Below are 14,702 nucleotides of genomic sequence, written 5' to 3'. Positions count from 1 at the left end.
TCAATTGTATGGACACAAAACCACTAAGATATTGAAATATATATATAATATATATTTCAAAACCTCTTCTTTTGTGTTCCTCAGAAGAGACGTAAACAGGTTAAGAACGACACGAAGCTAAATAAATAAAAATATACATTTTTATTTTTGGACGAACTGTCTCTTTAAGGATTACACGATACATATTGAGGTTTGAGACTGGGCTCTTTTAAACTCAACCAAAGAAAAAGAAACGCATAGCAACCACAACGAAAAAGCACCCTAGCAACTGCATAGCAACACATATCAAATACTGTAATCCATGGACTCCAACCATAAAGACTCCTCTTTCATTGCCGTGCGATATTTGTACACATGTATGTACGGATACGGGATCTCTTGTCGTACTGATGCTGCGTCGTCGGCTCTTTTTTTTTTTTTCGTTGTAACCGTTTTTCATTGCTTCCCTCAGCGCAGGTGCAGCCGTGAATAGCAGCGAGAGCCTCCCTCCCTCCTCGTCCGTCAACGATATATCCTCCATGTCCACCGACCAGACCTTGGCCTCCGACACCGACAGCAGCCTGGAGACCTCCGCAGGACCGCTGGGGTGCTGCAGGTGACTAACCGCCTGCCTGCGCAACCCCATGTTCTTCAGAAGGTGAACGGCGCGCGCAAACCCCACCGATCTGCGAGCTGTCAAAACGTAAAAGATATGAAAATGTGGTTTCCAAAAAATACATCTAAACGTAAAATATCTACCATCGAATTACAAGTATGCATTTTCATTCAAAGAAAACGACGTCTGAATATGTATATTTAACGTTACGAATCTTCGCTAGTTGCTTTGAATCCCCCTCATATGGCATTTCAAAAAAGAGAAAATAAAATAGGAGGTACAGTCACCGGGCATCTCTGTAAAGTGTACATTTTGACTGGCTGATATCTAACACTTTGCGAATTTCTGTGCTTTAGTGGATGTGGCAGGGTGGGCTTTTATTTTAGTCAGCACTGTACAATATCGACCACCTATTTTCGTTCTTGATGTGATGGTTTTTCGCTCGTGCGTACATTTCTGGGCGGTTTCGGACAGGCTGGTGTGTTCAATTTAAAGTGGCGCCCCCTATCTTTTGTATATATGTAATTCTGTACAGCAGCGAGGCAATGGGACTGTCGGCCAGTAGAGGGAGTACCTGCGCACCTTGCCACATCACAGCTGTCACCTGTTCCCTTTTGCCTGTAGTCTTGCATGGTCAGAGAAAAACGTAATAAGCTAACATATACGAATATAGAGAATCCTTGTTTATATAACATTTAAATGAAGCGGATTTGGGAATGAGCGTGGGGCGGTTTTCTCGCTCAATAGGAAGCCATTGGGGGGGTACAGCGTCCTCTCTCACTCTCCCAGCTTTGTATATTAAGGATCATTTTCAACAGTCCTGGCTTCGTATTTGTGAAACTCACCCTATCTACGCCCCGCCTCATGGGCGGGGCCTTGCATGCTGTAACTTCACCACAGAACGCCACATTCGGACGTTTCTGTGTGCCACAGATTTGTGTTGAAGGGGGCGTTCCATCGCCAACGCGTTGCTGAGACGAACGCAGGTTGAAAGCATGTGTCTCATCCTCACCCCCCCCTCTAACATTTCGTTCCCCGTTTGCATCCGCATACACTAATCTCATTCCTCAAATCTGTGTTGTCTGAACTTGCTTACTACCTAGACACGGAGCATATAGTTAATAATTTCATAGTAGGAGTTTATTTATGAAACCTATTTATTGTTGGAGCCTGAATTTGGGAAGTGCCTTTGATATAATGCAGTTTCCTCTCATAAAACACAAATAGGCCTACAGTAACAGTTCTGAAAGGGAATCTGTGGAGGTGTTGCCCAGGTGGTGACTGTGTCACTGATGGTGTCGGATGTGCAAGGTCTGTTTACCCAATCCCCCAAAAGACCCCCGTTCGTGTCAATTCTTTAGTGTAGAGATTTGTTTGTTAATTCGGTTTTCTGATCGAAGTCACTGTAAGTTTAGACTTGAGAACAAGGTCCAGACCCCAGAAACTACAGTGACCCCGAAAGTATTTGGACACTTTAGCCAAAACGTAAAAATGTCAGTTGCACTTGATACGAAACATCAAACCAAGTCTGCGTTAAAACTGATTTTACTTTTCTGATTTTCGCAGTTAACGTTGAACTGCTACCAAAATTATGATTCTTTTTTTTGTTGAAATGGATGTAACAACAGGTGTAGTTATATACATTACCATAACTAAAAAAGTTTGATATTTTGTTATCTACATTTTAATGCGTGGTTTAAATGTCCACATTTTTGGGGACACTGTATTTTCCGTCAATGTAACCCAAGTTATGTAGTTTCAACTTTCAAACGCACACAACTGATGTTTTTAGTAATAGGTTAAGATTAGCTTCATTGAATAAACATAATGAAGAACAACTGAAAATATAATATTTAAGTTGTACGCTTTTGTTTTGTATTTGTCCAGTATGATCTGTGTACTAAAACATTTAAATAAATTAAATTGTTTTTGTAACTTAAATCATTTGACCTTTTATTGCCCTACTCTCATGTTTTTTCTGTTTATTGTTTCAATTGTCATTTATATTTTTAATAACACATCAGTGTGTTTTGCGTTACCGTTTACCTTATTCCACTAAGGTACATGCTTGTGTTTGTTTTGATCTTTGAAACACCTCAAAAGTAACTTTGCTCAGTTTCCTTTTTAGTTGAATGACAATCAAGTCACACTTCTGAAATCATTCATCGACCCTTATTTGCCAATTATTTTACTAAATAAAATAAAATCGTTCAGGTGCTCCTCTCTTAAGTGTAAAAAACACCTCACGATTTTGAAAGCCATTCAATTCTTTGCAAACGTTTGTGCAAGAATAGTACCACAAAACCCAAATTGCCAATTTTTTGCCATAAGAATCAGCATCAAATTTTCATTCGTACAAGAAGCCATCAGATACGATACAAATACATATCATCTTTGAAGGACAGAGGGGTTCTGGGAGGTCTCCGGTCTCTTCTTATTTGGCTGCTGACGATTTTACAACAGGGTGGACACGTACACGTAAACACAGTAGCTTTTGTATTTCAATTGTTAGAATTCAATACTAATTGTAAATGGTTGCGTTGTGTATCAAATCTGTTGATTGCATTTCATTTTAGAATAGACGGACAAAAATGTGATTTGTCATCTTGCATTTTATACTGGTTATTTTACAACGAAAGGACCCGTTTATGGATAGCCGTTGGGTCACACACAAGGGTTAATTTCTGAATTCAACTTCTATTTGGAAAATGGCACTATTTAACCAGTCGTTATGAAATGTGAACAACTGATCAATTGCTGAAAGGTCTTGCGTAAAATGTTGGAACAAGTATCCCATGGTGATGCAAGTCAAACGGTTGAAACTGTTGGGATCATTTGTTAGAATGCATTGATTAATGTGGATGTCAACACTGAATGTTCAACGTACTTTTCACACTGTTATAACCCTGCTTCGGTCGTCACGGCGACTTTAATGAAACCATTATACTGTATAATGGACGCTGGTTTCATTAAAGTCACATCAATAATGTCACGTATAATACTTACAACTCAAAAATCAATCAGTGATATAATGTGATGTCGCAATATGGTAAAAAGTACTGAATTGTAGGAATGAATTAACCGAAGTGCTGTATTGTAAAGTTTGACTTTGTCTTGTAACAGTGAAGGTGCAGTTTATGAGCAGGAACCTTAAGAATGAAAATGTGCTATTATGATGTCATAATTGAACTGATTGGTCAAGGTGGTGACCGTATAAGAAACATCACGTGCACTTACAAACAGAATTGTATAACTTATTCCCATTATTTTTCCTTTTCAATCGGATTAGTCATAATTGTCCTATGTAGATCCCTCATTATCTAATCTTATATTGTCGTCAAATAAACGCATGTTCACTGGACAAAACAATCCAATAGTTCATCTGTCATATTTGAAATGAAAGTCATATTAGTGCATATTTTATTGAAAACGAACTGCACAATGTATACACCATTGATCAAATCATTTCAAACAAACACATAAAGCAATACAAAAAGCACTGTTCATTGCCTCCTGTCACATTTTCTGTCTTTCTTTCTTTCTTTTTTTAGAAAGGTTACTCGGTGTCAAGTGTCACAGTAGTGCAATAACACGACTCTAAGTGTGGATTATGGATTGTTTTCCTGATCATGAATTCACACCATGTGCTACAGTTAATGCGATGAGTCTCATGGTGACGTTCAGAGAGAGAGAGAGAGAGAGAGAGGTTTAAAACTTCTCTTTCTGTTCTGTCAGTGAGGCGTTGTTATTGAGAGTCTAAGATGGAGACTGAGGTTCTTTACGAAGTGCTTTTTGAAATGTAAGCCCATTTCACACGTCCTGCTCCAGGCTGTTGTTTTAATCAAATTATTCTCAAAATGCAAGATGAGATGGTTGGGAAAAAATACAAATACAAATTAAAGATTTAAACAGCACTGATGGATTGCTGTTCGCACCCAACGTTTTAAAGGTTCTGTGTATGTAATATAAATATCTGTATGTGACTGAAAATAAACAACCTTTGCCCTTGAAATTGTGGCCGTTTTTTCATGAATCATAAAATGCTGGAATGGGGGGGGGTATAAATGTGTCAATTACTGTAGCAATTAACAATTTATACAAAGTAATATTCAAGTTATATGAACTCTAATCTCTCACCAACCATATACATGACCATGTCTAGAAAAGTATTAAAAATATACTGAAACTATTACTTAGCACGTATATTATTCAATGCATGTGTACTGTACTTTAAATGAACTGTGAGAAAAAGATTTGACAGAAAACAGCAAAAACTGCTGTTTTTCAAGAGATTAAAAATCTGAACACTGCTGTCAGATTTAAATTCTTCGCAGTCATTATCCGAATAAACTGCAAGAGGAGGTAAAGTGAGATCCTCTACATCAAAACTGTTCAGACATGGACTCTTAGCATGTATCATGCTTGCCAAACAACAGGGCTGATTTATTGGACATCGCATACGGTAGTTCTTGTTGCGTAAGTTTGATCACAGAAACATCAGAAGAAATAAATGGATGAAAGGTCTTTATGCCCTTGAGTCACAAATATTTCTTTGTTGGAGTTTTGTGAAGTCAAACTCATTTCCCGAAGCTCTCTGCTTCGATTCGTTTTTGTGAGTTTGGTAAAAATGAACATATAACAGAGTAGATTGTCTATAACTTACATAAAATATTAACATTGTGATAAATATTATGGTGATTTGTTCTACTTTGAAATTGTACTATTGAAGAATTATTACATCAGCAGTATTGTATGCAAATCTTTTATGTTTACCAAATAGGGTCGTGCTATAGATTTTTATTGTTTCAAATCAGCCTTGCGGTGTTTAATGGGAAAATAGGATTTATGAATGCTACAAATCCAAATCAATTTCAATTCATGTTTAACACTTTGTTTAAACAGTTACTAAATTAAAAACCAAATAGTGGGATGTGTGGCTTACATATCAGACTTTAGACTTTAACTTTAGAATATCGTAAATCCTTAAAATCATGTATTTCATATAAAACTTTTATAATTAATACTCCATACAGTTATTCTCAAATCTCAAAGATTTTTTCGAGTTTAAAATAATGAATCTGCATAATTTATGAATCAATTTCAGGACGTCCACAAATGTCCCCAAAATGAGGTTTTGTCAGTTTTGTCCCTAAAGGCGAGTACACTCACACTTCAGTGCTTGATATTTTCATCTCAATAGTTCCATTACCTACAGTGGACGTCCATCTCCTGAGGTTTTGTTCTGTAAACTTCTGCCCAATGAATCGACAACAAAGCCCGGCGGTCTGCATGAGAAGAACTCTATTATCTGCACTTCCAGAGGTTTGTATTCTTTCGCTCAAGCTTGCCGTGAAGTTTTTTCTGGATGCCGTTCCTGCAGTCTGGGTTTTACTTTGTCAGGCTGAATAAGCCCATTATCTGAAGAAAGGTGAAGGGTTTGAGAGCTACACACCCCTCAGATGCCTGTAGAGGCCTGTCGCAGGGATGGAGAACGCTGGCCGTCCTCCCGTGTCTTCAGGTCCAGTGCACCATTACACTGAAAGACATTCCCACAGTGCACTGGGGTACCAAAGTTAAAAGTTCAATATTTAGATACCATCGTTGTTGGAAACCCTCATATTTATGAAACAAAAATCAGGTTAGGAATGACAGTGGTTAGAAAAAGCTGACGGATGTTGTGTGACACAATGGAATATTCCTAAGAAACATTTTTTAGAACTGGACATCCACATCTGCGTGTATAAATATAAAAAGGCACACGTGCAATGTTGTGAGAAAACACGAAGCCCAACCAAGACCAACAAACAAGAAAAAATATCCAGCCTTCTAATACAAAGTCAACATCGGGTCAACATCTTATTTTTGTTGTATTCCGAGTCATTCTGCATGATTTATTTCACATCTTACACTATTGAAGAATTACAACCACTGGGGGTTAGTGTTACTAAACAACCATTTCACAAATGGCCAAGTCTTTCATTCTTTTTTAAATGTTGTGATTTTTGTTGCTGTAAATATCAGACCACCCAACAATTTCATGTGTGGGAGACCCCAGCAACCGATGCACTGTGGAAAATGACAATGAAAGAAGGCAACGGAAGACACGGTTGAAATAAAGTTGACATAATTTAATTTAATTGCATTTCACTGAATGCATCGAGCTACAGTAGAAGCATGGACAGCTGTGAGCATCCATTACAAACAGGCAAAGAACAAAAACCACAGATGTGTGATCTGAAAACATAAACTCCACTTGAGTCTCTCCAGACGTCCTTAAAGCGAATGATGTGCGGCACAAATAAGCATTTGCATGTTTTTCAAAAAGTATTTACAGGTCTCCTTCAGTGGTGTACCAGACTCTAGAACTAAGAGACAGGCCCCGCCCACATTTGGTGACATCATGCACAAGCGCTGGCTGTATATCGGGGACAGATAGTGATATTACTTTGGGCTTGTTTTTGTGCTGAAATATTTTCTTGTTTATACTTTTAAATGTCCATTAAAGTGTTAATATGGCAAGTTTCCGGCTAGTCAGTATTGGACATTTCAATTTTAAATGTTTTAAGACAAACATTTGGTGTACAAATAATATATCTGCCACACTTGGGTTGCTTCTATGTGGATTAAAATCATTCTATGTAACCATATGCATACACATCAGTCACCTTGTCTACATATTTTTAGTCTTGATTTATAGGATATAAAGATGAATTTAAAGGTCCAGTGGGTCATTTTTTGGGATCTTTTGACAGAAATGCAACATAATACACAAAACTATGTCTTCAGAGGTGTATAAAGATAATGAAGCGTCATGTATTTATTCCCTCAGAACGAGCCATTTCTATCCACAAACACAGCGGGGACCCTTACATGGAATTCTACCATGTTTTTTCTACGGTAGCCCTAAACGGACAAACTGCTCTACAGAGCGTGTTTTGTAAATACGTCATCTGCTTCGGCAAAGAAGCGAAAACGTGACGACATCTTAGTCCTGTGTCAGCCACCGTAGTGCTTCGAAAGGGAGGGGTGGAGTGAGCCGTTGGTTGTAATTCGCAACCTCACCACTAGATGCCGCTAAATTTCAACACTGGACCTTTAAAGAGGCACAAGCGACTCTTGGTCACCATCTCACATTCGTACCATACTGAAAAAAGCAAACCGTATGTTTACAGTAAGTGCAAGGAAAAGCCTTGATATAAAACTTATATGTAACGCATTAAGAATTCTTTAAATATCCGTACGTACATGAACATTTATACAGACATTACTTTTCATCTTGGAATCTTGCTTTATATACACAAGGTGGATCTATGACGCAGTGACAGTTCAAGGACACATTTGGTTGGATCACACAAAGAATGTGAGTGACATTTGTGGTTCTGTTGTCCTTCAAGCGTTTTTCATCACCGTTCATTTATGTAACCGTAAAGAACTGCAACAGTCAAGGGTTTCTTCATCAACGCTCTCAAAGAGAAGACTGCATATCTTTCTCTCCATTAATGACACTCGTGCTTGTCTTTCCACAAACCATGACCACAATTCAAAGCATTCTACCGTATCATGTTCTCGAGATCCAAGTAGCACCATCTAATCATCTCTCTCAACAAATCCAAACATAATTTAACAGCTGGTCCAATCATCTCAGAAATTTGGCTTGATAGGTTTTGCTCTGCCGTAAAGGTTCATTTAGACACGTTCTGTCTGAGCCCAGCCCACACAATGTACAGAAATAATAGTTAATGGCAGGCCTGAATGAAAATGATGATGTCCAACGTGCCTCCTCACTGAATCCAGATGGTGTTGGCTCTGTCAGGTCTTCGCGGGTCTGCGGTCAGGTCTCCGAAGGTAGAGAAGAACTGTTCCATCTCCTTCTGCAGCATTTCGTTTCTCTTCTCCGCGTCGTCCTTGGCTCGCTCGGCGTTCCTCAGCTTGATCTCCACCATGGTGTATTTCTTCTTCTCCTGGTCCAGCTCTTCATGTAGATTTGCCATCACGGTCTCCAATTCTAGGTTTCGGTGTTCAAGACTACACAGAACAGAAGGAAAGGATTATTATACACAATTACAAAAGTCTGAAAGTTTACAGAGAGAATTAAAGTAAATAAAATGCAAAAGTTAATTTCATAAATGACCGAAAACGTAACGGCAGTACACGACTCTCACCTTTTGATTCTGGCCTCATACTCATTTTTCTGTTTGCTCATTTCCTGTTTGAGACTGGCCACTAGGCTGTGTAGTGCGCTGTGATTGGTCGGTCCATTAGCAACGGCAAACGTATCGCTGTTATCGCTGCTACTGGTTCCTCTGCTTTCCCGTCTGCCTCCGTTACTGGTCCTCTGTTCCCTGTCGTCCGCCAGCAGTCCGTTGTCTTCCTGCACCGGCCCGTCCAACAGCGGGTCCTCGAAGTTGTTGCCGAAGAAATCCTGCTCTGGGCAAGTGGTCGTCGAAGAGCGACAAGAGGTGGAGTTCTCCGGAAGAGAGATCTCGCAAGATGAGGTGGACCAGGTGGCGCTGTCCACGCTCTGCTTGTCCTCACAGCTGCTGCTGAGACAGGGTTGCATCTGCTGCATCTGATGCTGGATTTGGACGTTGTCGTACGTAGACAGTCGATTTTGCTGGTGTTCTGAGTTTGGGGTTTTCCCCTCCCGCAGCGTGACGTGACCATTGGCCGCCCACAGTCCGTTACGCCCATTCATAGTCCCGTTCGTCACGTCTGCGCTAGACACGCCCATTCGTGCAATACCGTTTTGAACGCCCATCTTTGTACCCAAGCCTTTTATCGCACCCGTCCGTCGGGCCTGCAGGGTGCCCATGTTGGGCAGAGTCTGATTCTTCTCTTGATTGGCCTCGCCGGAGGACGAGCTGAAGGAGCCATTGGTGACGATACCGCTGCCTTTGATGAACGCTGGATTTTTCTTTACCATGAGTGGCGGGCTGCGGGACACCTCAAACCGCTGGCCGGTGAATCCGTTACGAGGGCTTACCGAACGGGGGGAGCCGTTGTCCAGTGGAGCCCGGCTGGGTGATTCGGGTGTGTCCCAGGTACACTGTCGTACGCTGCTGGTGTTGTTGTTCTCTGTGTTTTGTAGCTGACCGTTTGTCGACCGTTTTTGAGGCTCGTTGTTGTTGTTATTGACCAGTTCCAGGGTGCTGTCCTCTTCAGGCGGGAACAGAAACTCATACCGTCCGATCAGAACCGCCATTAGCTGCTGGACCAGTACCGTGCCTGCACACACGACGAACATATATTAATTCCCAAACACTGAAAATAAGAGACTCAGCAGTGTGTGTGATTGGATGGAAAGACTAACCTTCCATTATAGTGACTGGATCCTCGACTTTTGGCCACAGGATATTTGGCCCAAAGACTGTTGCAAGATTCTGGACACTCATTTTGTTCACCCCTGAGTAGGACTGCACCTCATCCAGAAACCTGGCCGGGACAGAAGGTTCTTAATTGTGTGCCAAACAAAACTCAGCACATGTTTAGACAGAAGTACAAAAATGAATTCCATAGTCGGGTTCCCACACTTTCTGAACTATATATTTCCATAAAGTTCCACCTAGAGAAGCCTATATGAAAAGATATTCTAAAGATATTAAGAATATATATATAAAAAATGATGTTCAATATCAAGCTGTGTATCTACATGTTGAAATGATTTTAAAGGAATAAATAAAAGTAAAATATTTAAAGCTAAAACAAACTTCTGGGGGCTAAAAAAACAACAACGTTGAGAAAGTAATAAAAATCTAACCTGCAATTTTAGCAGAGATGGTGCTTTAAAGGCAAAATTCTTGGATTGCATTTTAACTAAATGTAATATTAAATAATATTATTATATTTTAATAATATTATGTAATAATATTTATTGTATTCTATTAATATTATTTTATTATTTAATAAAATAACAATACACTTCTATATCTTAATATCTAATATCTTGTCATAAAATCTCAGATTTTTCTAAACAGCCTAAACAGCACATTAATCATGATTATTAGATTGCATGCAATTGAAAATCATTTTAAAGTCATATTTTAAATTAAATCAAATAGAGGGCACTTACTTGCATATGTATTTTAACAGATTGTAGTTCACTTGAGGTAGACCTTCCACTTGTCTTTTTAATTCCTTCATTCCCTTCAAAGAGCCAGAAAAATCAATTCATTAAATGCATGGCCTGAATAAAAAACACATTCATGCATTTCTTTAAACTGATTACTGTAACCCAATTTTAAATGATCTGTAATTCTACACAGTACACGATCATACAGCGTATGAATTAAAAGACAATTTAACCTCCCCCATTAACGTCCTTGAAGCCCATCTGAAATATTCCTAATTTACTTGAAATACTCATTTTATTTATTGAATACCCTGCAATTAGTCTTTTTACCATGGTTCGGGGGTTTAACAATCACTGAATATCTAGATTTAAGGATAATGATCCAAGAACTGTCTTTGGGGCGTATGTTGGTCGATACTACTGTACATCTCCCTGCAGGCTTTTTCTGCCCAGCGCAAGAAACCCATTTCTCACAATACAATTATATTGAATAAAGCTTTCATGGTACCATGATGCTTTGCGTCTGCTAAAGAAATTGTGCACAGCGCTCTAGGGACTCTCACAGGTACAAATCTCGCTCCAAACCTTTGGGCAATAATTTCATTTCAGTGTATCAGAGTGTGCCCACCATGTGCTTTTGTCTTAACATAAAGCCGCTGGACATAAACTTTAAAACTTTAACTTAAAAGTCAGATTGAGGTTGTTTTTCCTAAGGGTCAAGTCAAGCTAGATCAAAAATGAATGGACGGATATCAGATGAAAGACGACTATAAAGAGTAAGATGATGTGCTGAGTCATATTGCTTTCTTTCTGCCTGGTGGTGGGAGTCAAATTCAATTGAAGGAAAATGAGAAATAGCGAAAGGCGGAGTGACAACAAGGTTAAAAGTACCGTGAACTTCATCAGTCTGTTAACTTATTTATAGTAGTGGTTAAAAATCTGCCGAGGCATATGTTGTAGGTTTAAGCGTGTACTTCTGCAGTCAGTTTTGAAGAAAATCTAGAAAGTTAAGATTAGTTTACATGTCTTTAAAAGCAAACACTAAGATATCTAAAAACAACTCTCTATCACTCCCTGAAGTACTGAGGTTATACAACATTGATCTGTGTCTGCATGTGTGTGTTTGCAGTATGTCTATTTTTGACCTAATAAAACAAACAAACAAAAGACATCTTATAAAAGAACTCACAGCATCCTGGTCTTTGCTGAATAGTTTGGTGCAGGCCAGAAACTCCTCATATTTACAGAAAGGGATGACAGGCTCAGGTAGCTCTCTCAAATACAGCTTCAGCAGAGACGCCACGGTGTGTACATCTGTGTTACTGCAGGGAGAGATGGATTATATTATTATATTAATATAACAGTCCAATACATCAAATGAGGACGATAGAAGAGCTAGAAACATAGAATGAGAAACAGGAGGATAAGGACATTTTAAATGACAAATGTATTCTAGCGAGAGAGTGTAAATGCAGCGGGCAGGCGTCCCTGTGCTGTTATCCCAGCAGATCTAATGATGTGAGCAAGAGCAACACGGTACTAAATCACAGCGAGGCACAGCATAACCGTGCAGTAAAGAATCCGGGGTCGTGACAACACGGCAACAAGCTGGATTTATTGACAGTTCCCGGGTGTGTTGAGTAGGAACGCTGGGGAATCATCCATGCTGTTGTGGTGGACATGTCAAACACACACACACAAGATAAACTATAGCGCTGCAGAAAACAGACATATGTATCCACAGCCTCACTGTCAAACACACATGCACACCTACTCTTCATAATTATCACCTTCGCATCGGACACAAGAATGTTCTAAATATGAACAGTGTTAAATATTCAGCGAGCCGCCTTCCCGGCAGAGGGATTGTGGGGTCTGACATCTCTACAATCGCAAACTGAAAATAAATTTGGAGACAGCTGGTGGTATCTGCAAAGCTTGGTGTCACTGATTAGGAAGCTTTTTTCTAAAAAAAGGACATGTGTTTGTTAAGGCAAAAAGTGTGTAATACAGGTTAAAACGTATTAAAGGAGCAATGGGGAGATTTAGCGGCATCTAGTGGTGAGGTTGCAAATTGCAACCAATGGCTCACTCCACCCACCTTTCAAAGCACTATGGCGGCTCTCACAGGATAAAGATGTCGAAGCGTTTTCGCTTCTTTGCTAAAGAAGATAACGTATTTACGAAACGCGCTCTGTAGAGCAGTTTGTCCGTTTAGGGCTACTGTAGAAACAACATGGTGAATTCCATGCAAGGGTGTATGTAGATAGAAATAGCTCATTCTAAGGTAATAAAACATAACGCTTCATTATGTAAGGTCTTTATACACCTCTGAAGACATAATTATGTATATTATATTGCATTTCTGTCAATAGATCCTCCAAAACAGCACATTTAAAGTGCGGGCCATTTGCATTATTCCGAAGGGACTTTTAAAAAATCCCACTCAAACTGCATTAACGTCTTTCACAAAAAGCTTTGTCGAATAATAACACAAAAGAATACAATGGATCTTGGATTCAGTTGGATAACAAATGTCAGAACATAAGACTTTGAAGGTTTTGAGGACGTACCAGTCAAAAGACGGCTTCTCTCCACAGTCGAAAGCATCCTGAAGCTCTTTGACCAGGTTGGCTTGTCCGGGCAGCCGGAAGAGTCCTTCCTCTCGCAGACCCCAGAGCCGGATAAAGTCCACGCACTGCTCCACCAGCATGGGTGCCATTTTGTTGCCATAGCGACGCTCATATCGAACAGTCTCTTCTAATTTCTGACCAAAGATTCCTGAAATGAGAGAAACAAGAGTGTTTAAAGCATTAAGAATTTAATGCTTTCCATTAAGAATGTCTAATATGTTATTTTTTATTTGACATGTTTTTCAATAATACAAAATCTGATTCTCTGACTGTAAATAAGTTTATGTAAATGTACTATTGTTAATATGTTCATGCTTCATTGGCAACTTGTGAATTGTACATTATAAACTTTTCAGTGTATTTTCAGTTTGCACTTTATTGTAATTTTGGTCTGGAGACTTTAAAGTCCCTGTGAACCGGAAGTTGCGATCGTTTTTACTTCCGTATTTTGACGCATTTCCAAGTGAAATGGAATTTCTAATGATAAAAATAGTGGGTGTGGCTTTCGTCTTTCTCTACGGTTTGATTGGATGTATAAAAACAGCTGTTGCATTGATTTTGAAATGGAACTGGCAGCAGACTGACGGTTGAAGGGGAGGAGTTAACGGATGCTCCGCCCAAGCCATCTAACATATGTCATTTAAGATGGATAGTCATTACAGGAAGGAAGTGCAGAAGTTTCAGATTTTAACTGAAGATTATGAGGGCACACGAATTTTAAAAAGAAAATGACCACATTGATAAATTATTTACAATAAATGCTGCAATGTTTCATGAAAAAATAGGCATTATCATTTTGAACTTCGCTGGGACTTTAAGATTAGTTTTAACTTGAGCAAAAAGGCCACACTCTTCTCACTCATAATTTGTCAAAGACGAAATCTCCCATCAAAGTGAAAGAGCAGCTTTCAGATCTCATCCAGCCGACTGAAGGCTTTTCTTTCACACTTCACACTCTTAATACAGAAAATCGTACGCTTCCTTTCTCGGCCTGGTCTTTTGTCTGCAGTATTTGGACTGAAAACAAACGTGATTCACATGTGGCATGCACATGAGAGCGGATTACGAAGGACTTCCTGGAAGCTTTGGATCGACTGAGCTTTCCGGGTCTGCGGACACAGACACGAAGTACAAGACTGTGCATGTTTAACTAAATCTAGACGACTAGAAGGGTTTACCCCCTTTCCTCTCTGAGCAGATGACAAAAAAACAGGTCCGATTGTTTTGGCAACAGAGCACTATAAAAGAGCTAAAAGAACGTGACTCACCATATTTGGAGCCGATACAGTTTTTTATTTGACAGAAGACGCTTCTGTGCATGAAACTGTTGTGAAACAGAGGATGCAAGACGGGACATCTGAACTTTCTGCCTTTCAGCATCTTAAAGACAAAGTTGAGGACGATG

General features: G+C 39.4%; 2 protein-coding genes across 8 annotated transcripts in view; one reads left to right on the top strand and one right to left on the bottom strand.

The window, feature by feature from the left end:
* mapk10 (mitogen-activated protein kinase 10) overlaps positions 1-4,601 on the top strand; it is a 51,852-nt gene extending 47,251 nt beyond the window's left edge. For 3 of the 6 annotated variants that reach the window (XM_057359821.1, XM_057359820.1, XM_057359822.1), the window contains one exon: positions 457-4,601. In XM_057359821.1, the coding sequence (XP_057215804.1) occupies positions 457-599 (143 nt within the window). In that variant the 3' untranslated portion in view covers positions 600-4,601. Of the gene's footprint in view, positions 1-451 lie in introns of all 6 variants that reach the window. The other 3 variants (XM_057359823.1, XM_057359825.1, XM_057359824.1) reach the window with 3 other exon arrangements.
* A 2,113-nt stretch (positions 4,602-6,714) lies between these two features.
* The window catches only part of arhgap24 (Rho GTPase activating protein 24), an 80,905-nt gene continuing 72,917 nt past the window's right edge, over positions 6,715-14,702 (bottom strand). For both annotated transcript variants that reach the window (XM_057360849.1, XM_057360850.1), the window contains 6 exons: positions 13,238-13,445; positions 11,854-11,986; positions 10,665-10,738; positions 9,906-10,027; positions 8,758-9,820; positions 6,715-8,620 (listed from right to left, as the gene is read on the bottom strand). In XM_057360849.1, coding sequence (XP_057216832.1) covers positions 8,377-8,620; positions 8,758-9,820; positions 9,906-10,027; positions 10,665-10,738; positions 11,854-11,986; positions 13,238-13,445 — 1,844 coding nt within the window. In that variant the 3' untranslated portion in view covers positions 6,715-8,376. The remainder of the gene's footprint in view (positions 8,621-8,757; positions 9,821-9,905; positions 10,028-10,664; positions 10,739-11,853; positions 11,987-13,237; positions 13,446-14,702) is intronic.

The sequence above is a fragment of the Triplophysa rosa genome, linkage group LG19, assembly GCF_024868665.1.
Source record: "Triplophysa rosa linkage group LG19, Trosa_1v2, whole genome shotgun sequence".
NCBI classification, from domain to species: domain Eukaryota; kingdom Metazoa; phylum Chordata; class Actinopteri; order Cypriniformes; family Nemacheilidae; genus Triplophysa; species Triplophysa rosa.
Note: the sequence above shows the minus strand (reverse complement) of the source record. Positions and strands in the feature narration are given on the sequence as shown.